Source organism: Moschus berezovskii, chromosome 5 (genome assembly GCF_049115385.1).
Source record: "Moschus berezovskii isolate FMDL1 chromosome 5, NW_MosBer_1.0, whole genome shotgun sequence".
NCBI classification, from domain to species: Eukaryota; Metazoa; Chordata; class Mammalia; order Artiodactyla; family Moschidae; genus Moschus; species Moschus berezovskii.
In genome coordinates this window covers 76,275,463-76,300,209 of record NC_142464.1, presented here as the reverse complement: position 1 = coordinate 76,300,209, position 24,747 = coordinate 76,275,463, and the positions used below count along the sequence as shown (strand labels likewise).

The window sequence follows — 24,747 nt, the reverse complement described above, 5'->3', positions numbered from 1 at the left end:
GTTTTCAAACAAAACAACACTTAACAGATACACATGGTTGGATACTTTCTGACTCTCTCACAGACAGATGAGCAGAAGTTCCAGAATGGAGTAGTGGAGGGTTGTGTGTGGGAGGAATCTCCTTCTAGTAAACTGTCAGAAGTGGGACATGGTTTGATTCATCCTCATGAATTCTAAACCTCTAAATTTGAACTAAACACTATTTCTCTATTTCTAAGTATTTGTATAAACTTCATGGTATTGCATTATCTTGCTTATCTATTATTTTTCACATTTCAAGAAGATACAATCACTTTTTATTTTTCTCTGTATAGTTCTTTAATATTGTCAAGAAATTGCAATTTTACTCCAGAATCTGAACCTTTTCCAAGATTAAAGCAAACTGTATGTTTTGCATTTTGTGTCTTCCTCTTAAATAATCTAGTTTGTTTCTAAAGGTGTCTGCATCCTCCGTTAAGATTCCCAAATGAAAGATCACAGAGGATGTGATTTTTGAGTAAACAGAACAGCAAAATAAGAACTTGTATTACTGAAAGACTTAAAACCTAAATGTTTTTACAAGTTCACTTTTGTTACTAAACTATCAAAACAGGAGTCAACATGCAGAGTGCCTTGGCTAGCACAGGTCATTATTATAATGAATTTGTTGCTATTTTATTGTTTAATTGCTAAACTGTATTCGAATCTTTTGTGACCCCCATGGACTGCAGTCCACCAGGCTCCTCTATCCATGGGATTTTCCAGGCAAGAATACTGGAGTGGGTTGCCATTTCCTTCTCTAGGGGATCTTCCCAACCCTGGCATCGAATCCACATCTCCTGCATTGGCAGGATTAACTACCACTGAGCCATCTGCGAAGACCATTATTAGGAATAGTACATTAATATAACTCAATGCATTTACATTAAGACATTCTTTAATGCTATTTACTATCCAAATTATTTTTTAAATCATGTCAAAATTAAACTAATTTACTATTATACTTATATAGATATGCTCCCAACAGAGGGCAAGAAGGCAGGCAGGGATCTGGGAGAAAAGGAGCCCTTTTGGGCTACCTGGGCATCAGCACCAGCCAGGTACTTCAGGAAGTCTGGCACAGGGATCTGCATGCAGAGTAGTCCCAAAAATGAGACTGAGGAGAGCAAGCAACATCAGCGACTCAGAAGGCTCACAGAATGTGAACTCCAAGCTTTAGAATTCTTTATCTGTTATCCTTGGAAAATTAAGCTCTTTGGATCCCTCCCCCCAAACAAAAACAGACTACAGATCACAATAATATCTTTTTGATCCACCTCCTAATGAAAATAAACGAATGGGATTTAATTAAACTTAAAAGCTTTTGCACAGCAAAGGAGACCATAAACAAAAAGACAACCCACAGAATAGGAGAAAATATGTACAAATGAAGTAACCAACAAGGGATTAACCTCTGAAGAAAGATACAAACAACTGATGTTCCTCAATAAAGCAAACAAACAAAAACCAAAAAACCCAATCAAAAAAATGGGTGGGAGGGGGGAAGAGAAGATTAAACAGATATTTCTCCAAAGAAGATATACAGATGGCCAAAAAACACACAAAACGATGCTCAATATCACTAATTATTAGAGGTATGCAAATCAAAACTACTATGAGGTATCACCTCACACCAGTTAGAATGGTCATCATCAAAAGATCTACCAACAAGAAATGTTGGAGAGGGTGTGGAGAAAAGGGAACCTTCCTACACTGTGTGTGGGAATGTAAATTGGTACATCCATTATGGAAAACAATATGGAGGTTCCTTAAAAAACTGAATACAGAACTACCACATGATTCAGCAATCCCACTATGGGTATACTATGGGCATATATTCAGAGAAACCATAATTTGAAAAGACACATGCTCCCCAGTGTTCACTGCAGCACAATTCACAATAGCCGAGACATGGAAGTGACCTAAATATCCATCACGTTGTAATATGATCCCTACTCTATGTGGCCACAGACTAATGAAACTAACTTAAATTAGTAGGATTTATCACTAGAATTTTTTAATTATAAAAGCAACTTGTGTTCATAACAGAAAACTGAGAGATTATAAAATGTACAAAGAAGTGTAAAACAAAGTACATCTTTTATCCTACCAAAGAGACAACTTTGAAACTGGTTTTTGATATAAGACACTGTATCTTGACAGTATTTTAATTCATGGGAGAGTACAGTTTCAATATTGCCATTATGCAGACTACGTGTGAAATTCCTTACTGTTACTGGCATTCGGGTCATGTAAGTCATGCAAAAAATTTTGTCTCATTATTTTCAGCTTCATCTAGTTTCAACTTATCATTGACAATCAGATTGATTCAATTTAATATAACTGAACTCACAAGATTCTGAGAGCCTGTTTGGATACACAAAGATGAATATGATACTGTTCCCTCTGCTTAAAATGCTCACAATCTAGACAAGACAGACCAAAGAGGAGGTTATGATGTTACACGTGCTCTAAAAACAAACAAAAGAAACATAAACAGTAGCAGGTAACATCAAAGAGGAAGTAAACCAAGTGGGAGATTTAGAATTTCAGAGAGAAAAAGAAGATACTCTATACAGAACAAACATTAAAAGGTAATAGGGCTGAACGTTCATGAAATTTCCTGAAAACAGCAAGTAAATCTAGGAAAAAGGTGAACTGGACTTACACTGCTGAGAGCTTCAAATACCTTTCTAACCCATTTTTATTCACTAGGCATAACAACAACTTTGGACAGTTTTCAAAACTCAAACCTAACCTCAACAGAAAAGAATTTGCTACTACTGCTGCTGCTGCTAAGTCACTTCAGTCGTGTCCGACTCTGTGTGACCCCATAGACGGAAGCCCACCAGGCTCCCCCGTCCCTGGGATTCTCCAGGCAAGAACACTGGAGTGGGTTGCCATTTCCTTCTCCAATGTGTGATAGTGAAGTCGCTCAGTCGTGTCCGACCCTCAGCAACCCCACAGACTGCAGCCTACCAGGCTCCTCCATCCATGGGATTTTCCAGGCAATAGTACTGGAGTGGCTTGCCATTGCCTTCTCCGTTGCTACTACTAAGGATATTCAAAGAAATGAGCCACAGATTTATAAAAACTCAATGATGCTTAAAGATCTCTCCCACATTTAAGCTTAGCACTTTGTCTTGAAGATATCTTATATTCCCAAAAGACTACAATATTTTAATCACAGAAACAGAATTTAAAAGAACACTTTGAAGTAATCAAATTCAACTTTTACCTCTCTCTAAATCACTGCGGATGCTGATTGCAGCCATGAAATTAAAAGACGCTTGCTCCTTGGAAGGAAAGTTACGACCAACCTAGATAGCATATTAAAAAGCAGAGACATTACTTTGCCAACAAAGGTCCATCTAGTCAAGGCTTTGGTTTTTCCAGTGGTCATGTATGGATGTGAGAGTTGGACTGTGAAGAAAGCTGAGTGCCGAAGAATTGATGCTTTTGAACTGTGGTGTTGGAGAAGACTCTTGAGAGTCCATTGGACTGCAAGGAGATCCAACCAGTCCATTCTAAAGGAGATCAATCCTGGGTGTTCATTGGAAGGACTGATGCTAAAGCTGAAACTGCAATACTCTGGCCACCTCATGCGAAGAGTTGCCTCACTGGAAAAGACTGTGATGCTGGGAGGGATTGGGGGCAGGAGGAGAAGGGGACGACAGAGAATGAGATGGCTGGATGGCATCACTGACTCGATAGACATGAGTTTGAGTGAACTCCAGGAGTTGGTGATGGACAGGGAGGCCTGGCGTGCTGTGATTCATGGGGTTGCAGAGTCGGACACGACTGAGCGACTGAACTGAACTGAACATCCCTTGCCATAGGACAATTAACTTTTACTGCTAAAAGTTACTCACAACACTTTTTAAAGGCACTTCATACTGTCTAGGAACAGCTCTACTAGAACATTTTCCTTCTATTAATTATTTGCTTACCCTGGCCACCTAATGTGAAGAGTCAGCTCATTGAAAAACACCCTGATGCTGGGAAAGACTGAAGGCAGGAGGAAAAGGGGGTGAGAGAGTTGGATGGCATCACTGACTCAATAGACATGAATTTGAGCAAACTCCGGGAGATGGTGAAGGACAGGGAAGCCTGGCGTACCACAATCCACAGGTTTGCAAAGAGTCGGACACAACTGAGCAACCGAACAACAACAATGTATACCTACTGTCCTAGTGATGATCTCCAGAGTTATACAGAATAAATCTTTAAAAATCAATCTATCTACAGGTTAAACAAATCAAGATAAAATGTTATTTATCAGGCATGGTTTTAAGGCTTGGTATAAATCTCAATGAACTATATTAGCTGTGTGACTTCGAGTTTCATGTCCTTACCTGTAAGACGACAAGTAAGATAACATGACACCTTCTTATCAATACAATCGAGATAAACTTTGAAGACACACCAATAGATGAAATAAACCAGACACTAAAAGATAAATTCTACATGATTCCACTTACATGTGGTACCTAGAGTAGTCAAATTCATAGACACAAAATGTAGAATGGTGGTGGTGGTGAGGGGCTGGAGGCCGGGTGAATAAGGGAATGGGGAGTTACTGTTTATACAGAATTTCAATTTGTAAAGATAAAGTTCTAGAGAAGTATAGTGGAGATGACCTCACAACAACATAAATGTGTTTAAAATGCCACTGAACTATACACTTAAAAGTGATTAAAATGGTGAAGTTTTTGTTTTGTATATTTTACCCTAACTGAAAATAAAAATGGGGATAACAATAAATACAATTACAATTCAAAACAGATTAAATGATTTAACATGCATAAAATGCCTTAGTATAAAGAATGCTCAAAAAATAATGATTGTAATGTATTTTACCAATCACGTGGCCCTTCTTGGTCACATTCAATTTTTTAAGAAAGCAAGAAAACGCATTACTATGTCTCTAACTGTTCTAACATTGGGCTGCTCACACATACAGGCGCTAAGAATTTGTTCCATAAAGAAAAAAGAAAATATAAAGTCACGTTAGAATCACTGGGAAACCAAAGTTAAGAAGGGAATAAAATGCTTATCTGATGTATAACTTCTGATTCAATTAAAACACACACAAACCATGTTACTTTATTTTTTTTTTCCAATTTTATTTATTTTTTTCAAGTTGAACAGACTAAATTTCTTTAAACAAACTTACTTATACTCCAGAGTCCTTTAAAAACTTAATAGCATTTATACATTGAAGGTATTTGATTTTCTTGTAACTAGCACTTCAAATGCAACAAGCATTTGAAGCAACAAGCATTTGACCCAACAAGTAAAACTTTCTACAGTTCATAACTTTTATAAATAAAATAAATTAAATGTACAGTGAATAAGTTCTCTGAAATATTTCAGTATTTCTGCAGGTTTAGTAACATCGTAAAATACATTTCAACTAAAATTCACAAATCTAAAAACCTGTTAGGCATTTTTAGGCGTTTTAAGATGGAAATGAAGACCAATGTTACATCGTAATATGCCAATTACAAATAGTACTTCAAATAGCAAATACTACAGTTTGTCCCAAACTTTAAAAACTATTCATGAACTCAACACTGAACTATTGATGGCTATGAGAATTGTTTCCTAGCCTTTTTGAAAATTTCAACCCATTTACATTTAAGGTAATTATTGATAAGTACGATCCCGTAGCCATTTTCTTTATTGCTTTGGGTTCAAGTTTATACACTCTTTCTGTGTTTCCTGTCTATAGAAGATCCTTTAGCATTTGTTGGAGAGCTGGTTTGGTGATGCTGAATTCCCTCAGCTTTTGCTTGTCTGTAAAGCTTTTGATTTCTCCTTCATATTTGAATGAGATCCTTGCTGGGTATAGTAATCTGGGCTGTAGGGTATTTTCTTTCATCACTTTAAGTATGTCTTGCCACTCCCTTCTGGCCTGAAGAGTTTCTGTTGAAAGATCAGCTGTTATCCTTATGGGAATCCCCTTATGTGTTATTTGCTGCTTTTCCCTTGCTGCTTTTAATATTTGTTCTTTGTGTTTGATCTTTGTTAATCTGATTAATATGTGTCTTGGAGTATTTCGCCTTGGGTTTATCCTGTTGGGGACTCTCTGGGTTTCTTGGACTTGGGTGATTATTTCTTTCCCCATTTTAGGGAAGTTTTCAACTATTATCTCCTCAAGTATTCTCTCATGGTCTTTCTTTTTGTCTTCTTCTTCTGGGACTCCTATGATTCGAATGTTGGAGCGTTTAACATTGTCCCAGAGGTCTCTAATATTGTCCTTATTTCTTTTAATTTGTTTTTCTTTTTTCCTCTCTGTTTCATTTATTTCTACAATTCTATCTTCTAGTTCGCTTATCCTGTCTTCTGCCTCTGTTATTCTACTGTTTGTTCCCTCCAGAGTGTTTCTGATCTCATCTATTGCATTATTCATTGTATATTGACTCTTTTTTATTTCTTCTAAGTCCTTATTAAATCTTTCTTCCATCTTCTCAATCCTTTTCTCCAGGTTATTTATCTGTAACTCCATTTTGCTTTCAAGATTTTGAATCATTTTCACCATCAAAATTTGAAATTCTTTATCAGGTAAATTCCCTATATCTTCTTCTTTTGTTTGTGTTGGTGGGCAATTATCTTGTTTCTTTACTTGCTGGGTATTTCTCTGCCTCTTCATCTTGCTTATATTGCTTTGCTTGGGGTGGCCTTTCCCTCTTCTTGCAGTTTGTGGCGTTCTCTTTATTACGTAGTTTCTTCGCTGTGTGTGGGGTTGGACGGGTGACTTGTCTGGGTTCCCTGGTTAGGGAAGCATGTGTCGGTGTTCTGGTGGGTGGAGCTGGATTTCTTCTCTCTCCTTTAGAAGACAATGGGCTGCTTTTCTGGGAGCCTGATGTCCTCTGCCAGTATTCAGAAGTTGTTTTGTGGACTTTACTCCGCGTTCAAATGTTCTTTTGATGAATTTGTGGGGGAGAAAGTGGTCTTGCCATCTTATCCCTCCGCCATCTTGTTCCTTCCTCCCCAGAACACTGGATTCTTATATTCCACTTGGTCGTGGAGTATCTCTTCCCAGCTGCTCCAGCAAGGTGCAGCCGCTGTACCTTACCTTGGACGAGGGGTATCTCCTCAAGGCCACGCCTCCTGCTTTGCATGTAGATCAGCTTCTCTCGGCCCTCCGGTGCCCAAGCAGCCACCGCCTCCTGAACGTGGTACAGCTCATCTCGGCCACCGCCCTAACCCTGGGCGCGGGGTAGCTCATCTCAGCCACGATTCTGCACGTGGTCGGTTGCGCCAGAGCCGGGCGTCTCCCGCGTCTGCGCCTGCGCCGCCGGAGCTGGGCGTCTCCCGCGTCTGCCAAACCATGTTACTTTAAAATAACAACTCCTTGGTTCAGAAGAATCCAGGAGACAAAACTTTAAGATTTTAATCAGTGAGCCACTGCCAAATCATAAGTGGTGGCAAGTATACAAATTAAGTTGCTTTATAAACCTGGGCTCGTCGTATTAAATTATAAATTCTACCAACAGTCACCTACAAAAGGCATACGTAAAACAAAAGGGTCAGGTAATAAAGTCCACTCTCAAAAGTGAAGGGCTATAAGAAAAAAAATACAGTAAGTAAAAACTACATACCTATCAATCTCTGAGTTGGGGAAAGTTTATCAATAAAATTTACTGATGAGCAGTCGGAGTGAAACTGCCTTTATAAACTTAAAACTGATTTAAAGTAAAGCAAATTTAACAGGATATGAGGAACAATTTAGATTTTCAATCTCAAAAACTTTTAAGGGGACTTCCCTGGTGGCACAGTGGATAAGAATCCACTTGCCAATGCAGGGGACACAGGTTCAATCCCTGGTCCAGGAAGATTCCACCTGCCAAGGAGCAACTAAGAAATGAAAGCACAGATACAATAAAACTAAATTTAATTTAAAATGTTAATTATAAAACTAAGAATGATATCACAGGAGCTGACTACAGGCCAACAGGCCAAAGAAAAATATGAATGATGTTACTTACCTAATACAAATTCCATACAAAGAAAAGATGTAACAGTGATGATCTAAAAACATTCAGAGCACATTTGATGATATTAAAGAAGGGAAACTGGTATTGTAGTTATGTTTAAAAAGAGTCCATATCTTCTACTGTAATATTTAGTAATTAAATGATATGATGCTTGAGATGAAATTTACTTCAAAATAGTCCAAAAGGTGCAGGATTTAATGGTACAGATGAAACAAGAATGGCATGAGCTGGTCAGTGTTAAAGATAAGTGATAAGTAAAGGTTCGTTTCATTGTTCATTCTACTTTTGTACATGTTTAAATTTTTCAAGTTCACTGCAAAGACAGGCCAGTGTAGCACTAAAATAAAATGGTGATGATGACGACAAAGCTAACACTTATATTTTTAATCTGTACGAAGAACTTATAAATGCTTTCAGTTCAGTCCAGTTCAGTCACTCAGTCGTGTCCGACTCTTTGCGACCCCATGAATCACAGCACGCCAGGCCTCCCTGTCCATCACCAGCTTCCGGAGTTCACTCAAACTCATGTCCATCGAATCGGTGATGCCATCCAGCCATCTCATTCTCTGTCGTCCCCTTCTCCTCCTGCCCCCAATCCCTCCCAGCATCACAGTCTTTTCCAGTGAGTCAACTGGTCGCATGAGGTGGCCAAAGTATTGCAGTTTCAGCTTCAGCATCAGTCCTTCCAATGAACACCCAGGATTGATCTCCTTCAGAATGGACTGGTTGGATCTCCTTGCAGTCCAAGGGACTCTCAAGAGTCTTCTCCAGCACCACAGTTCAAAAGCATCGATTCTTCGGCAATCAGCTTTCTTCACAGTCCAACTCTCACATCCATACATGACCACTGGAAAAACCATAGCCTTGAATAGATGGACCTTTGTTGGCAAAGTAATGTCTCTGCTTTTTAATATGCTATCTAGGTTGGTCGTAACTTTCCTTCCAAGGAGCAAGCGTCTTTTAATTTCATGGCTGCAATCAGCATCCGCAGTGATTTTGGAGCCCCCCAAAAATAAAGTCTGACACTGTTTCCACTGTTTCCCCATCTATTTCCCACGAAGTGATGGGACCATAGGCCATGATCTTTGTTTTCTGAATGTTGAGCTTCAAGCCAACCTTTTCACTCTCCTCTTTCACTTTTATCAAGAGGCTTTTAGTTCCTCTTCACTTTCTGCCATAAGGGTGGTGTCATCTGCATATCTGAGGTTATTGATATTTCTCCTGGCAATCTTGATTTCAGCTTGTGCTTCTTCCAGCCCAGCGTTCCTCATGATGTACTCTGCATAGAAGTTAAATAAGCAGGGTGACAATATACAACCTTGATGTACTCCTTTTCCTATTTGGAACCAGTCTGTTGTTTCATGTACAGTTCTGACTGTTGCTTCCTGACCTACATACAGATTTCTCAAGAGGCAGGTCAGGTGGTCTGGGATTCCCATCTCTTTCAGAATGTTCCACAGTTTATTGTGATCCACACAGTCAAAGGCTTTGGCATAGTCAACGAAGCAGAAATAGATGTTTTTCTGGAACTCTCTTGCTTTCTCCATGATCCAGCGGATGTTGGCAATTTGATCTCTGGTGCCTCTGCCTTTTCTAAAACCTGCTTGAACATCTGGAAGTTCACGGTTCACATATTGTTGCATATATATAATTCTACATGGCTGGTATAATAATTAACTCTACAGACAATGAAGAGTCTCAAGCACAGAGAGTAAGTGGTTGACAAGGTCATGCAGTTGACAAGGGTGGGGCTACAGTCTGACTCCTGGGGCTCTAAAGGCCACTTCAGCACAAGAATAATGAGTACCAAAAGAGGTCATAAGATAAAGAAATAAAAAATGTACCTAGGGCTCAGGCTGTTAAAAGATAAATGATCAAACGAATGAGAGGGAATATAGAATAGCTAAAGGTGAGTAACAGTACAAATCTATGAAGAATAACATAAAAAATACAGATAATTAGAATTAGGTAAAGGCTTCCCAGGTGGCACAGTGGTAAAGAATCAGCCTGCCAAGCAGGAAACACAAGAGCTGTGGGTTCAATCCCTGGGTCAGGAAGATTCCCTAGAGGAGGAAATGGAAAACCACTCCAATATTCTTGCCTGGAAAATTTCATGGACAGAGAGTCTGGGAGAATACAGTCCATGGGGATGCAAAGAGTTGGACATGACTAAGCACGCACGGAGAAGGCAATGGCACCCCACTCCAGTACTCTTGCCTGGAAAATCCCATGGATGGAGGAGCCTGGTAGGCTGCAGTCCATGGGGTCGCTAAGAGTCGGACACGAGTGAAGTGACTTCACTTTCACTTTTCACTTGCATGCATTGGAGAAGAAAATGGCAACCCACTCCAGTGTTCTTGCCTGGAGAATCCCAGGGACGGGGGAGCCTGGTGGGCTGCTGTCTATGGGGTCGCACAGAGTCGGACATGACTGAAGTGACTTAGCAGCAGCAGCAGCAAGCACGCACACACACAATGTTTGAAAATGTTTAAATACAGTCAGAGTATCTGTGTTCCAATCCTATTTGTCCATATATTTGAGTGACTATAAGCAAGTTATTTAATCTAAGCTTTAATTTCCTCACCTTTAAAATGGGGATTAATAATAGAATGACCATACTGGATTATTAAAAAGATGAATTACAGCATATAAAGTGCTTAGTATAGTATCCATCATGTGTTAACGCAATAAATAATTGTTAGAAATTATTAAAAATAAAAGAACAATAAAAATCACATTGATGGATGTCTTCTTTCACTGCTTGTACCCAACATGATACTGGGTGTTCTAGTTTCAGGGCATTTAGGCAGGAAGAGGAAATAAAAGGCATCTAGTCTGGGAAAAAGAAGTAAAATTATGTCTACCAGCAGATGACATAATTTTAGATATAAAAAGTCCTATGGATTCACACCAAAAACCAAACTATCACAGCTAATAGACAACCTCGGTAAGACTGCAAGAGACAATGACATCAATACACAGAAATCAACTGTATTTCTATACAGTAGTGATGAAGAGTCCAAACATGAAATTAAGAAAAACAAGTGACATCAAAAAAGAATAAAATGACTAAAATAAAATTAACAAAAGAAATATAATACTTCTACACTGAAAACTTAAAAAGTTGAAAAAAATTAAAAATCAATATTGCTCAGATCTCAATAGTTAAAATCCCAAATTTACCTACAGATTTAACATAATCCCTATCAAAATTCTAGGTTTTTTTTTGCTGAGATTTACAAGTTGATCCTAAAATTCATATGGAAATACAAAAGTCCCCGAAGAGTCAAAACAATCTTGAAATAAACAAAATCAGAGGACTCTGACTTTCCAATTTCAAATCTAGAGTAATTATGGCTGTGTAGTACTGGTATAAGGATAGACATAGATAGATTAACAGAACAGAATTGAGAGTCCAGAAATAAGCCCATACATTTATAAGCAACTGAATTTTGACAAAGGTGTGATGACAATTTAATGGGAATAGAAAAGTCTTCTCAACAAATGGTACAGAGACAACTGGATCTCCATATGCAAAATAAATTAAGGTGGACCCCTGCTGCTGCTGCTAAGTCACTTCAGTCGTGTCCGACTCTGTGTGACCCCATAGACGGCAGCCCACCAGGCTCACCCGTCCCTGGGATTCTCCAGGCAAGAACACTGGAGTGGGTTGCCATTTCCTTCTCCAATGTGTGAAAGTGAAAAGTGAAAGTGAAGTCGCTCAGTCATGTCTGACTCGTAGAGACCCCATGGACTGCAGCCTACCAGGCTCCTCTGTCCATGGGATTTTCCAGGCAAGAGTACTGGAGTGGCTTGCCATTGCCTTCTCCAAGGTGGACCCCTACCTCACACCATATAAAAACTCAGAATGAAGGCTCCCCTGGTGGTCCAGCGGTTAAGAATTCACCTTGCAGTGTAGGGGACACTGGTTCAATCCCTGGTCCAGAAAGATCCCACATGCTGTTGGGCAGCTAAGCCCATGAATTGCAACTACTGACCCCAAGTGTTGCAACTACTGAAGCCTACACACCACAGAGCTCGTGGTCTGCAACAAGAGAGACCACCTCAATGAGAAGCCCACACGCCACAACTAGAGAAAGCCCACACACAGCAATGAAGACCCAGCACAGCCAAAAATAATTTAAAAATTTAAAAACTCAGAATGACTCGGAGTGGAAAAACTGGAACCTTTGTGTAATGCTGGTTGGAATGCAGAATGGCTAGATGCTGTAGAAAACAATAAGGTGGCTCCTCAAAAAAGTAAACGTAGAATTACCATTTGATTCAAAAACTCCACTTTTGGTTATGAATCCACAAGAAGTGAAAGCAAGGACTTGCACAGATTATTTGTAGTCCCACATTCATAGCAGCATTTTTCACAACAGCCAAGAAATGGAAGCATTGCAAGCATCCACCAAAAGATGAATGGATAAAGATGTGCTGTATACATACAATGGACTATTATTCAGCCTTAAAAACAGTAGGAAGCCCTATCATATGCTACAACATGGATGAACCTTAAGAAAATTATGCTAAGTGAAATAAGTTTGTCACAAAGGGACAAATTCTTTGTGGTTCCACTTACAGGTACCTAATGTAGCTTCCCTGGTGGCTCAGAGGTAAGGCGTCTGCCTCCAATGCGGGAGACCCGGGTTCGATCCCTGGGTTGGGAAGATCCTCTGGAGAAGGAAACGGTAACCCACTCCAGTATTCTTGCTTGGAGAATCCCATGGACAGAGAAGCCTGGTAGGCTACAGTCCACGGGGTCGCAAAGAGTCGGACACAACTGAGCGACGGAACGGAATGTAGCTAAACTCACAGAAATAAAGTATATAGAACAGTACTTGCCAGGAGTTGGGGGTACTGGGGGTAAGGAGTTGCTGTTCTGTGAGTGTAAAAGTTTCAGTCATGTAGGATGGGAGGGTTCTGGGGATCTGTTGCACAGAAGCAATGTGTCTGCAGCTGACAGTACTGAACTACAAACTTGGAATTGTTGGGAAGCTAAATTGAGGGAAACTGAAGTTCAAATTGAGTCAAGGTGATAGAAAGCTGAAAGGCAGCTTGAAACAGGGTTAGCTCTACTCTTCTAAATAATGGAAAATAACTGAAATTGTATCACCAAATTATTGCTGTTGATCCAAAATATTATGGAAGGGTCAAAAGCCTGAATAAGAGGAAATATTAGAATTTCTAAAGTGAAAAAGAAGCAATGTCTAGAAATTCCAGACAGATTGATTCCTTGCAAAATTCAAAATTATGTTAAACAAAATGTAAAGTTAGAAAAAGTAAAAGCCAAAAGATTCATCATGAACAAGTGAAATCAAATTAACGGCAATTTCTATTTTGATAAGTTTACTTAACTAGGTAAGAACTCTGTAGGCACCATATAGCTTAAGTACAGCAAGACATCTGGCAAAATCTTTCATAATATCCATACAGGCAAAATAGCATACAGCCTTAATAAGAAGAAGCAGTACTAATAGCTATTGAACAACCACAATGTATGTTGACTAATGATGTTAATCTGGAGGAAGTCTAGTCGAGCTATATACTTCAGAGCCCTTTATTTTATAATTTTAATATTTTTATCAACAACCTGAATGAAGACCCATTAGGTATTCCTACGAAATATGAGTGAATGAGTGAAGTCACTCAGTCCTGTCCGACTCTTTGAGACCCCATGGACTGTAGCATTCCAGGCTCTTCTGTCCATGGGATTTTCCAGGCAAGGGTACTGGAGTGGGTTGCCATTTCCTTCTCCAGAGAATCCTGACCCAGGGATCAAACCTGGATCTCCCACATTGCAGGCAGACGCTTTACCATCTGAGCCACCAGGGAAGCCATGAAAATGACCCAAAAAAATGCAAGGAATAGGTAATATTAAATGCCTGAATCAAGACTAACAAAATATAAAAACTTAATATTTAAGCTAAAAAAATTCATTATAGAAAACCAGGGTTAGGAAGACTTGGTTTAACAACCTATGTATAAAAATACAGAGTGTAATTGAAACTACTGGCTCCTCTTAAGCATAAGTAACAGAAGTCAAAACTGTTAATGAAATACTTGGTTCCAAACAACAGCATTTAGCTCATGCAAAATATATCCACCACACACTGGTCAAATATCATCTACAAGTACAGTTCTGGATAACACATTAAATGACAAGGAACAACTACAATTTATTAAGAAAAAAATGACCACGGCTGAAAGATCATCCTAAAATTAAGTTAGGAATTACTAAAGGGCTTCCTAGGTGGCTCAGTAGTAAAGAATCCACCTGCCAGGCAGGAGAAGCAGCTTTGCTCTTCTGGGTCAGAAAGATCCCCTGCAGAAGGAAATGGCAACCCACTCCAGTATTTTTGCCTAGAGAATCCCATGGACAGAGAAGACTGGTGGGCTATAGTCCATGGGATTGCAAAAGAGTTGGATACAACTTAGGGGCTAAGTAACAAGAAGGAAACAAACTGAGGTTGTTTTACTCTGGAGATTATAGAGTGCTCAGTGTGTGGTAGGGAGGAGTCAGTAGGGTTATGATGGTAGTATTCAAATACTGTAAGGGGCTATTCAGGTGGAAAAGGAATTATACTTGGAGAAAGCAAAATAAAGTGGGAACAACATAAGCTATGATGTCATAAAGACCTGGATTCAAATCCTGGCTCCAACATTTACTGTCTGCTATTTCAACTTTACTTTCACTTTTCACTTTCACACATTGGAGAAGGAAATGGCAACCCACTCCAGTGTTCTTGCCTGGAGAATCCCAGGGACGGGGGAGCCTGGTGGGCTTCCATCTATGGGGTCACACAGAGTCGGACACGACTGAAGTGACTTAGCAGCAGCAGCAGCAGCATTTGATGCTTAGAGAGTGATTAAGTTTCCTTACCTGGAAAATGATACCTACCTCATAAATGGATAAAAAATTAAATGCAATTAAGTGTAAAATTGTTTATACGTTGCCTGGCATTGCGTGACACACTGGGATACACAATAATGTAAGTTTCCTTCTCTAGATTTTTCTGAGTTGTTCTATAAAAGTATATTTCAAACTAATAATTACGGGTCACCAAATCAGCTCAGTGAATTGTAACCGGCAATTTTTTCCATAAAGAAACAGAAAATCCTAACACTTTAATATATATACTAAGTACAGTTTTGTGAAACTGTTTCAATTATTCACATCCATGTGTGTACTAAACTATGGTATAAAATGTATTTATCATGAAGATGGGTCTAAAAAAATAAGTGAAAGTCACTGCTAAAAGTTGTGTGTGTCTGTGTCTCAGTCATGCCCGACTCTGCAACTCCATGGACTGCAGCCCACCAGGCTCCTCTGTCCATGGGATTCTCCAGACAAGAACACCTGAGTAGTTTGCCAGTTCCGTCTCCACTAAGTTCAATACTGGTTACTAAGTGTGTTCCACAGAAACTAGTTCCTCGGGAGCTCAAATAAGTTTAGGAGACAAACCACACCACTTAGAGATTTACTATATTCAACACAGACTAGCATATCAAAAAAGGTCAGCATAAAAGAAACCTTTTTCGTTGAACCTTTTCCCCAGATATATCCGACCTCAGACCAACACTTATTTTTTCAAACAATATCTACTAACACCTTCAGGACCGGAATTTTGTGGTATACATCTGGGGAAAAAACATTTCCCTAAACAAAAAAGAAAGAAATGTGTATGTTACAGAAAGTAGATTTTTAGTTTGCTAAGAAAAACTCCTGATTTAAAATCTTCCTCTTACTGCTACTAACACCCACCACCCGTTATAACTTAATACTTCATACACATACTCCAAAAACACTTTAAACATGATTTTCAAACTTTTAATTCACACAAATCTTTTCAGAAAAAGGGTAGGACATCTATAATACCAAGACATGTAACCAGGAACCAACTGGCCAAAAGAAACTTTTGGCATAGTATTTTAAAAGACTTGCTTTACTTGAACAAACCCTATGCTCAGAAACCAAAGCAGCAAAAGATTTAATCAGCCTCTCCAAGCGGAGTCAATGTGTTCTAAGAATATATAGTCTAAAATGGGGGATGAGTGCAGCTAATCCCCGTTATTATTAAGAGTATCATTATCATCATCACTTGGAAGAGGCATGTGATGGTATTTAGATGATTCTCACTTCTTTTAAAGTGTATACATACCTGGGATTCCTTTGTGAGGACATGACTTCACACTAATATGAAAACTGTCACTACCACAGTCAGTTCTAATTATATTTGGTTATCACTTGGCAGTAAAATAAAAGCTTCACATCATATATTCAAGAGAATCTCTGTATTTCAAACCTTTCTAATCGAGAGTTACAAATATCTCTGACTCTACTCTAGCAGTTGTCAGAGCATAAAATGCCCCTCACTCCTCAGGCTCCACCTCTCCTCAAAGTTTTCCCAACTACCTTAGACTATTATTTTCTTCCCAATTTCTCAGCACTCTCAGTACTTTTAGTCCCTATCAATCTTTTAAGCAATTCACTATGTATTTCCCAGCTTATTTCTTATTTTGTTGTTCAGTCGCCAAGTCGGGTCTGACTCTTCGCAACCCTATCCCAACAAGACTGTAACTGCCTTAATGAACAGGGATCAAATTTAAGAATCTCCCACAAGATCCTGGAAGCACTCAGTAAATAAATATTTCTTGATTTTAACAACTTGGCTTAAGACTAATAGCAGCTAGTGTCGGAGAGCTTATAAACCAGATCCATGCTAAAAGGATACATGGATTATCTCACATGATCTTCACAACTCTATAGAATAAAGAACTATTATTTTCTTCATCAAATAAGAGCAAGAAAGTGAGGCTCAGAGTAAGTTGCCCAAGGTCGTACAGCTGTGAGTAGCAGAGCCAGGGCCTGAATCCAGGCAAAGCTCTCAACTATATCAGGACATTCTGTAAAGTTGCAGCCCTGCAAAACTAGAGTCTATGAAGGATTTCAATTTCACTAAGTTAGAAGTTTCAATTTCAACAAAGAACAAAGATACTTCAGCTAAAAGATTAAAACAAACAAACAAAAAAGACAAATTAAGAATTTCCCATAGATATTTTTATGCAATTGCCATAAAGCACGAAGGAAACTGCCTCTCAAGCCCTCTCTATATATGGAAGTGATATTATGCCCTGGGTCACAATTTTATCAAGTAGCTTGTGACAATACAGTTCGGTTCACATTTTTAAATAGGGCTCTTTTTCTCTGCCCTTAGAATGACATGGAAATGAAAGATGGAAAACTGTCACTTCACAGCTTAGGAAAACGCCAGACCCAATTCTTGTTTAAAAAATGAGAGTCAGGGCTCTTGTTCCACCGTTGACTCTTACACAAAGCGGCACCATCCTCTGCCCTCTTCACACAAAGCAAGCTTCACCCCACTACCCAAGGGGGAGTGCTGATTCACACGGTCTCCCCATCGCCGCCAGAAATGTACCCAACTCCCACTGGTCCAAAACGCTGACCACTGTGCGGACTTAGATTACCCTGGTCTGCTCCCCGCACCGGGTGACAGCTCATCAAGTAGAAGCCCTCCCCGACAACCAAAATACCCAGGCCAGCATCCGAAAGCCAGGATTTCACACAAAGCAAGATCCCTTCCTACAAAGCAGTTTCCCCATCTCCGACTCCTCCCACGGCGAGCAGCCCCTCCTAGGCTGTGCCAGTCCCCAGACCCCAACGGGGCCCAAAGCCCAGAGGGTCCCCCAACCCAAAGGAGAACTAGCTACAAACCCTGCTGCTCTCGCAAGCCTCGAACCCCCAACTCTCGCTGACCTTACCGCTGCCAAAGCAAGAAAACCATGAGTCAGAGAGCGGACCCCGCTACACAAAGCGAGGTGTCTTACCGGGGGACCCTCGGAAGACGCTCTCCGCCCCGGGGCCCGTCCCCGCCCAGCCCCGGCCCGGAGCCCCGCGCTCACCAGCTCTCCTCCTCCTCCTCCCAGCCTGACAGGCGCTCCAGCTCCTCGGGCCGCAGCGGCTCCACCTCGTCCAGCAAGCCGCCCTCGCCCGCTGCCAGCAGGGAGGTGGCGTCCCGCAGCTCCTCGCTACTCGTCCGCCTCGGGCCCGACCCGGCCCCGCTGCCCGATTTGGCGCTGAGGCCCAAGGGGAAGCCCCGAGGAGACGCCGTGCCGGAGGAGGGAGTGGACGCGCCGGCCCGAACCGGGCTGCCGGGCCCGAAGGAGCCGGCGCCCTGCACGGCACCGGAGCGGCTCCGCAGCTGCTCGTTCTGCTTCTCCAGCATCTTCACCAGCTCCTGCAGCTTCCGCACCTCCTGGTCCGCGTTCACGTCGGCGTTAACGTCCTCCATCCCGGCCCCGCTGCCTCTGCCGCCCGACACCCGTTCGGACTCACAGCGACAGGGAAAGAGCCGGAGGAAAGAGGCGCCGCCGCCGCTCACTCTAGCCGAGGCGCCGGCATGTAGCAGGGCCAGGCCCCACCGCCAGCGTCCCTCCTGCTCCGGTTCCCAAGCGTCGCCGGACCAAGCCGAGCCGCCTCATCTGCGCCGGCTCCAGGATTGGGGGAGGCGGCGCCAATATCCGGCCTCGGCAGCCATCTTCCCTCCGTCCCTCCGCCCCCCTCAGCCCAGCCCAGTGGGTGACCTCAGAGCGTCGTGGGTGGACCGGCCGCCGACCGGCGCTGGAGCCCAGCTCAGCTCTCGCGGAGGGGCGTGGCCACGGGCGAGGCAGCTGGGGCGGGGCCGTGTGGGCGGGCCTTAAGCCGGAAGGGGCGTGTTCGGAGCGTTGGCGGGGGCGGGTCCCTGCTCCGCAGGGTGAGACGAACGATTCCGGGCGCAGGCGGGGCACTGGGGGAGTGTGGACCAGGCAGCGGGTGGGACTAAGAATGCAAGTCAAGACTCATCCCCACCAATTGGCGTTGGTTGAACACCCGCCTGTGGGTCCAGCGTCCGATCCTGTTCTTCTAAGCAGGTTCTCTGGTGGGCGCTGAGCCTGGCCGCATGGAAAGAGTTTACTTCGTGTGTTCAACAAATATTTAGTCGACGCCTTCTTGAGATAGGGGATTGTCGGATCTGGCAGGAGCCGCAGACCATCTGTGACCCGTCTTCCTCTGAAAATGAGAAAGCCAAATCTCAAATGGTCAAGAGAGGTCTAAGGTCAAAAAAATAATAGATAAAGGCATTATCTAGAACAATTTTCCCGACTTCACTGCTGTTTTCAGCACACTCATGGAAGCAGGGATAGAAAACTGCTTCTTTCTCAGCTTTGTTAGTCGATGCATAATTTATTTTTTGTATTGTTTTCTTCTGAAAACTTTTCCATATTGTGTCTTGCCTTTAAAAGGTTGTGTATTGAAAGTACTTAATAAACATGTTGACGAATACTGATAAACTCTGAGAGAAGTATGACTAAAAATTTGTCTTAAGTGGCACCCGTTTGTAATTTGTTCCAGGTGGTGCAGTGGTAAAGAATCTGTCTGCCAATGCAGAAGACACAAGCGGCCTGGATTCGAATCCTGGAGATCCCCTGGAGAAGGAAATGGCAATCCACTCCGGTATTCTTGCTCGGAAATCCCGTGGACAGAGGAGCCTGGTGAGCTACAGTCTATGGGTCACAAAGAGTTGGAAATGGATGACACACACACATACTCTGTTTTGATCACATTCAGTGCTCTTGAGACCTCAGTTGTGAACTACTGGTTTGTGTTTGCAGCTTTCCTCTAATTGCCTCCTCCACCCTTTGCTAATAATGACCCAGTCCTGTTACACCTGGGTGTGGACTCACATGCCCTGTCATACTTGCTTCTACCCTTTAGTCCTCCTGCGCTGTATTTTCCTTATACTGAATATTCTACCTGCCAAGTCTGATTCTTTTCTTAAAACTCCTGCTCACCCATTTAGGAAAACTTTTTCTGACAATTCCAAGAAGATCTTGTTGTTCTATTTACTGTAGCATTGCTGTTGTTCAGTTGCTAAGTCATGTCTGATTCTCTGTGACCCCATGGACTGCAGTATGGCAGGCCTCACTGTCTTCAGTATTTCCTAGAGCTTGCTCAAACTTGTGTACATTGATGAGCATTACCTGATCGATAATTTTCAACAGGTATTTGCACTTTTGAAAAATTTGCTTCTTTTTCTAAGTCACTTTCAAGTCTTTTTGCCTTTGTACCTGAAAAGGGACCATTCATTTTAGTTTTCCAGGTCTAGTAAAGTGCCTGAAACAGTGGACATTCAATATTTGGCTTGTTGAAAGTTATGAGGAATGTAAATTCTGACAGGTCATGGACCAGATAGATGTTTATTCATAGCAAATAAAAAAAGCATTGAGTATTTTCAACGTTTGCTAACTATAAACAAGTAGAATATTTTCCTAGCTATGCACACCTAGTCAAAGAATGTCTTTGCATCACAGTAACTGTGGAGCGGTATATATTACCTGTATAATGCACATCTAAATATCTTTGCTGTCTCTGGCACATCTGAATTAGTCACCAGAGGGTTAAACATCATGGTTGCTTTACATAGAGCACTTTCACTTGCATTTAATGGTTTGCAAAATAGATCTCAACCAGCCAGGTTCTGTAACAAGAGCATTGCAAATATATTCCTTGCAAAGAATAGTTCATATGACATTATGAAGTTCATGGGGCAAGCAGAAATTAGTGTAATGTGAAGGAATGAATGGGTCATCAGAAGGCTGGATGGCAGATTCTAGCTATACCATAAATATGGTGCATGTGTGCTAATTAAGTTGCTTCAGTCACTCCAGCTCTTTGTGACCCTATGGACCATAGCCCACCAGGCTCCTCTGTCCTCGGGGTTCTCCAGGCAAGAATACTGGAGTGGGTTGCCATTTTCTTCTCCAGGGAATCTTCCCGATTCATGGATCAAACCCACATCTCTCATTGGCAGGTGGGCTCTTTACCAATAGCACCACCTACTTGACCTTAATCTCTGGCCTTATATTCAAAATATGTTTGAATACTTCCTAGCACCACAACTAGTACAACTCTAGTTCAAGCTGCTATCTTTTCTTATGGTTCTATCTTAATGGGTTGTTCCACATTGCTGCTGTGATGCACATAGTAACCTGATGCACATAGTAACCTGTGATGCAGAATAGTAACCTGATGATCCTTTGTGTAAGTCAGACCAGGTCATTTCTTTGCTGGGGATGCTCTACTCGATTCTTAACATACTTAAAAAATCTCAGGTCCTTTCCTTGGCCTGTAAGATTGGATACTTGGCAACTTCTTCAGGTATCTCATTGAGTACCCTGTTCTTCCCTTGTATCACTCTAGTCCAGCCACACTGGCCTTTCTGATGTTCTTCAAACATGCCATGCAGATCTCTACTTTAGGGACTTTGCACTTAATATTCCCTCTATCCAGGGTCAATTCTTCTTCCACACTGTCACATTACTAATTTCCCTTCATTCAAGTCTCAACTCAAATGTAACCACCTAAGTTCACTATCTTCATTTTTATGACCCTCACAAAATAGCATCCTTACCGTTCCCTACCCTCTCAATCTTTTAATTTTTCCTCTGATACATCATCTATTTCTTCCTTTAGTTTATTTCCTATCTCTCCCCAGCAGAATGTGAACTGTGTGAAAACAGGATTCACTGATGCCAGGTGCCAAGAACAGTGCCTACTATATGGTAGATGTTAATAAATGTTGAATGAATGGATGGACTTAGGTCAAGTGGATTTCAGATAAATGTATTTGTTATGTCTCAATCATTAAGGTGGAGATTCCTAATAATGTTGAATGGTTGATTTTCTTAATTATATTTCCTCTTTCAAAAGAGCAGCATTATCATACACATATATCATCTTCAACACGTCCTGAACGCCAACAGCCCTTACAAATTGCTGAGAGAAAATCTTAGGTTTTCACTGAGAAGTATGAGGACAAGAATATTACATTCCATCCTAAAACTTATCTTTCTCTTTCAGGTTAACTGCAATACTGTCTTCTCTGGTGATTCTGAATTGTTAGAGCATATTTTTATTTTTTTATTATTTTTTTTAAATTAAATTTAAATTTTTTTTTTTTAGAGCATATTTTTAAAGTCACTGTAAAAGTGACCTCATGAGTATGAGGCATAAAGCTGGGAGGTGTCTGTAGTATGCATCACAGTTAGCCCAACTAGCTCTTCAGGTGTTTTCTTTTCTGATAAGCTTGCTTTGTTCCTGAATGAAGGAGTTGCTTCTTTTCTAAGCAGGTGTGGCCCCTTCCATAACTTGTTTCTACTTGCATGTTAGTTCTTGGCAAAACTCCTAACAAAGTGGAAAATATTACAAACCACCAAAAGTATTTAAGTAAAAACTATTACTCAATGGTTTAAAGATATTCAGCAGTCCTAAAATCCTAAACCAATATGTGTATGTGTATGTCAAAAGGAGTTTAGAAATTACTGGGCACTTACAGAAATATTTGCATTTGTTTTAAAAATGCTCACATTCTTTGAAGAAACCTTGTCTATTTAGCACACCCATTTTGTCATCACAGGCACACACTGGGCTAGTCATTTCCTAGATGTTCTCTCTCACCTAATCCTCACCAGCATTTTCCCCCGAGATCTACCTCCTTCTGGTCTATCTTGGGGACTTTTCTTTACTTCTTGGCACATACTACTTCAAGAAGGAATCTCAGGAACTTTAAAAGGCTATGCATATAAGAGATTCTGAATTGAAATCTTGGGAACAAAAAGAAGAGGAGCCCAGGATTTGGACCTAAAATTTTCCCAGTCAACATTGATTAGACCTTACAGTAATGGGATGCCCCAAAAGTGGCCATGACGTCAGGCATCACTTCCTTAAGAAGGTCCTCTGGTCAAGAGTGGCCCCCTGTCTCACTTTTGGGGGCATGTATTATATTGATGTAAAGATGGGAAGGTCCATGATCAGGGCAGAGGTGAACAGGCTCTTATAGTCTTAGGAGGCTATTGTCTGAGCCCCAAATGAAACAATACCTAATCTCCCACCCTTTTTGTGGCAGCAAAAGGGAAGATAAGATTTTAAATAAAATTTATTATTTATTCCTTTTTTAAAGTAGTATATCAGCAGAACAGTGAAGCTGGGAAAGAAGACTGTGAATCACTTCTGAATCTATTGACCCTACCATTCAAGGATAGGAGAAACCTTATTAAGAATCATCCAAATTTCCAAAATGATACAAGTCCCAGTTATCTGTCTAGGATTTAAAATAGGTTATTCTGAGGACTGACTTAGAGATGTTAGAGAGATAGAAGACTATGGATAAAGGGCTGGATTAGGCTTAAATAAATTAAGCTGTCTAGACATTTATACAATTACTCCTCTATCTAAGAAGTTGAAAGAATTCTATTCCTAAGTCTTTGGGATACTCCTGGAATATTACACAAACTGATAGACATAATCAACTATTCAATTTACTGAAACACATCTAGAAATTTCCTTTCTTAATCATCATTACCCTTATATAAACAAAGTTATATGTACCCTGGAAGTATAATTCTGTAAATATCTAGGTCTTTCTGAATTAGCCCAATAATAGTGACTAACAAGGGGCTTTCCTGGCAGACCAGTGGTTAAGATTCCATGCTTCCATTCCTGGGGTTGTTAGTTCCATCCCTAGTCAGAGAAGTTCCATATGCCACAAGATGTGGCCCAAAAAACTCCCTGAAAACAGAACAACAAAAAAATAGTAACTAACAATTATCGACCAGTTTTATGACACATAATAATTCATTTAGAACTCACAATTGTCCTTTGAGGCAGCAGTTATTAGTATCATCATCTTTGTTTTGCAAATGAGGAAACCAAGACAAAAATGTTAAATAACTTTCCAGAAGTAGTAGAGCTAGTTTTGAACACAGGTGGTCTGACTTTAGAATCTGAACTCATAATCTCCCATAGCTCATGACCAAGATGAGCTCTCCATTATTTTCCTTCCAAGAATTTTGACACCTCAGTCAGCTACCATCTGGAGTGGGGACTGGGAACAAGGGTTATTGCTTTCATGATACTCAACAACTTGATCCTCTTGCTCTAAGGGCACATTCGCCAGTTTTGCAGTCTCAGACACCCTGGGACTCAACACATGGAAACAATCTGTTCCTTAAGAGAGGGAAGTAATTCCTCCATCTCTTGTTCAAAACACTTCTTAGTAGGACATTTACTCTAATAGTATTGGGCTTCCCTTGTGGCTTAGTTGGTAAAGGATCTTCCTGCAATGTGGGAGATATGGGTTCAGTCCCTGGGTTGGGAAGATCCCCTGGAGAAGGGAAAGGCTACCCACTCCAGTATGCTGGCCTAGAGAATAGTCCTTGGGGTTGAAAAGAGTCGGACATGACTGAGCGACTTTCACTTTCACTTTTTCTGATAGTGCTCCAGATACTTGAGAAGCAGGAGGAAGGGTCCCGAAGACCATGTCCATCCTGCCCCCAGTCAGCACTTAGATGAAGCTTCGGCATCTGAGCTTCTTACCTGAAAGAAAGGCTGGGTAGACTAGTCCAGTTCTGTAGGAGTTTTATGGGGAAGAAGTTGACAGAGGGAGTCTTTTACCCAGATCAGTAATACTTACCACCACAATTAAAAAGCATGAAGATTTAAAGGTCAGAATTTAATGGCAAGAGTCCTAGGCCTATACATGAGAGAAGGAAAATTTGAACAGGTCCTGAAATAAGGGAGACAAAACAGTTATCAAAAGACTAAGTATAAAGCAAACACATAAGAGCAGAAGGTGTGGCCTCAACAGTAGATGAGAGGGTGAGT

General features: G+C 41.0%; 1 protein-coding gene and 1 long non-coding RNA gene across 3 annotated transcripts in view; one reads left to right on the top strand and one right to left on the bottom strand.

The window, feature by feature from the left end:
- SLAIN2 (SLAIN family member 2) overlaps window positions 1-18,428 on the bottom strand; it is an 84,549-nt gene extending 66,121 nt beyond the window's left edge. For both annotated transcript variants that reach the window (XM_055434131.2, XM_055434133.2), the window contains exon 1: window positions 17,949-18,428. In XM_055434131.2, the coding sequence (XP_055290106.1) occupies window positions 17,949-18,337 (389 nt within the window). In that variant the 5' untranslated portion in view covers window positions 18,338-18,428. The remainder of the gene's footprint in view (window positions 1-17,948) is intronic.
- A 394-nt stretch (window positions 18,429-18,822) lies between these two features.
- Window positions 18,823-24,747, top strand: part of LOC129561516 (uncharacterized) — a 51,019-nt gene continuing 45,094 nt past the window's right edge. The window contains exons 1-2 of the long non-coding RNA XR_016037450.1: window positions 18,823-19,141; window positions 19,438-19,577. This is a non-coding gene — a long non-coding RNA (uncharacterized LOC129561516). The remainder of the gene's footprint in view (window positions 19,142-19,437; window positions 19,578-24,747) is intronic.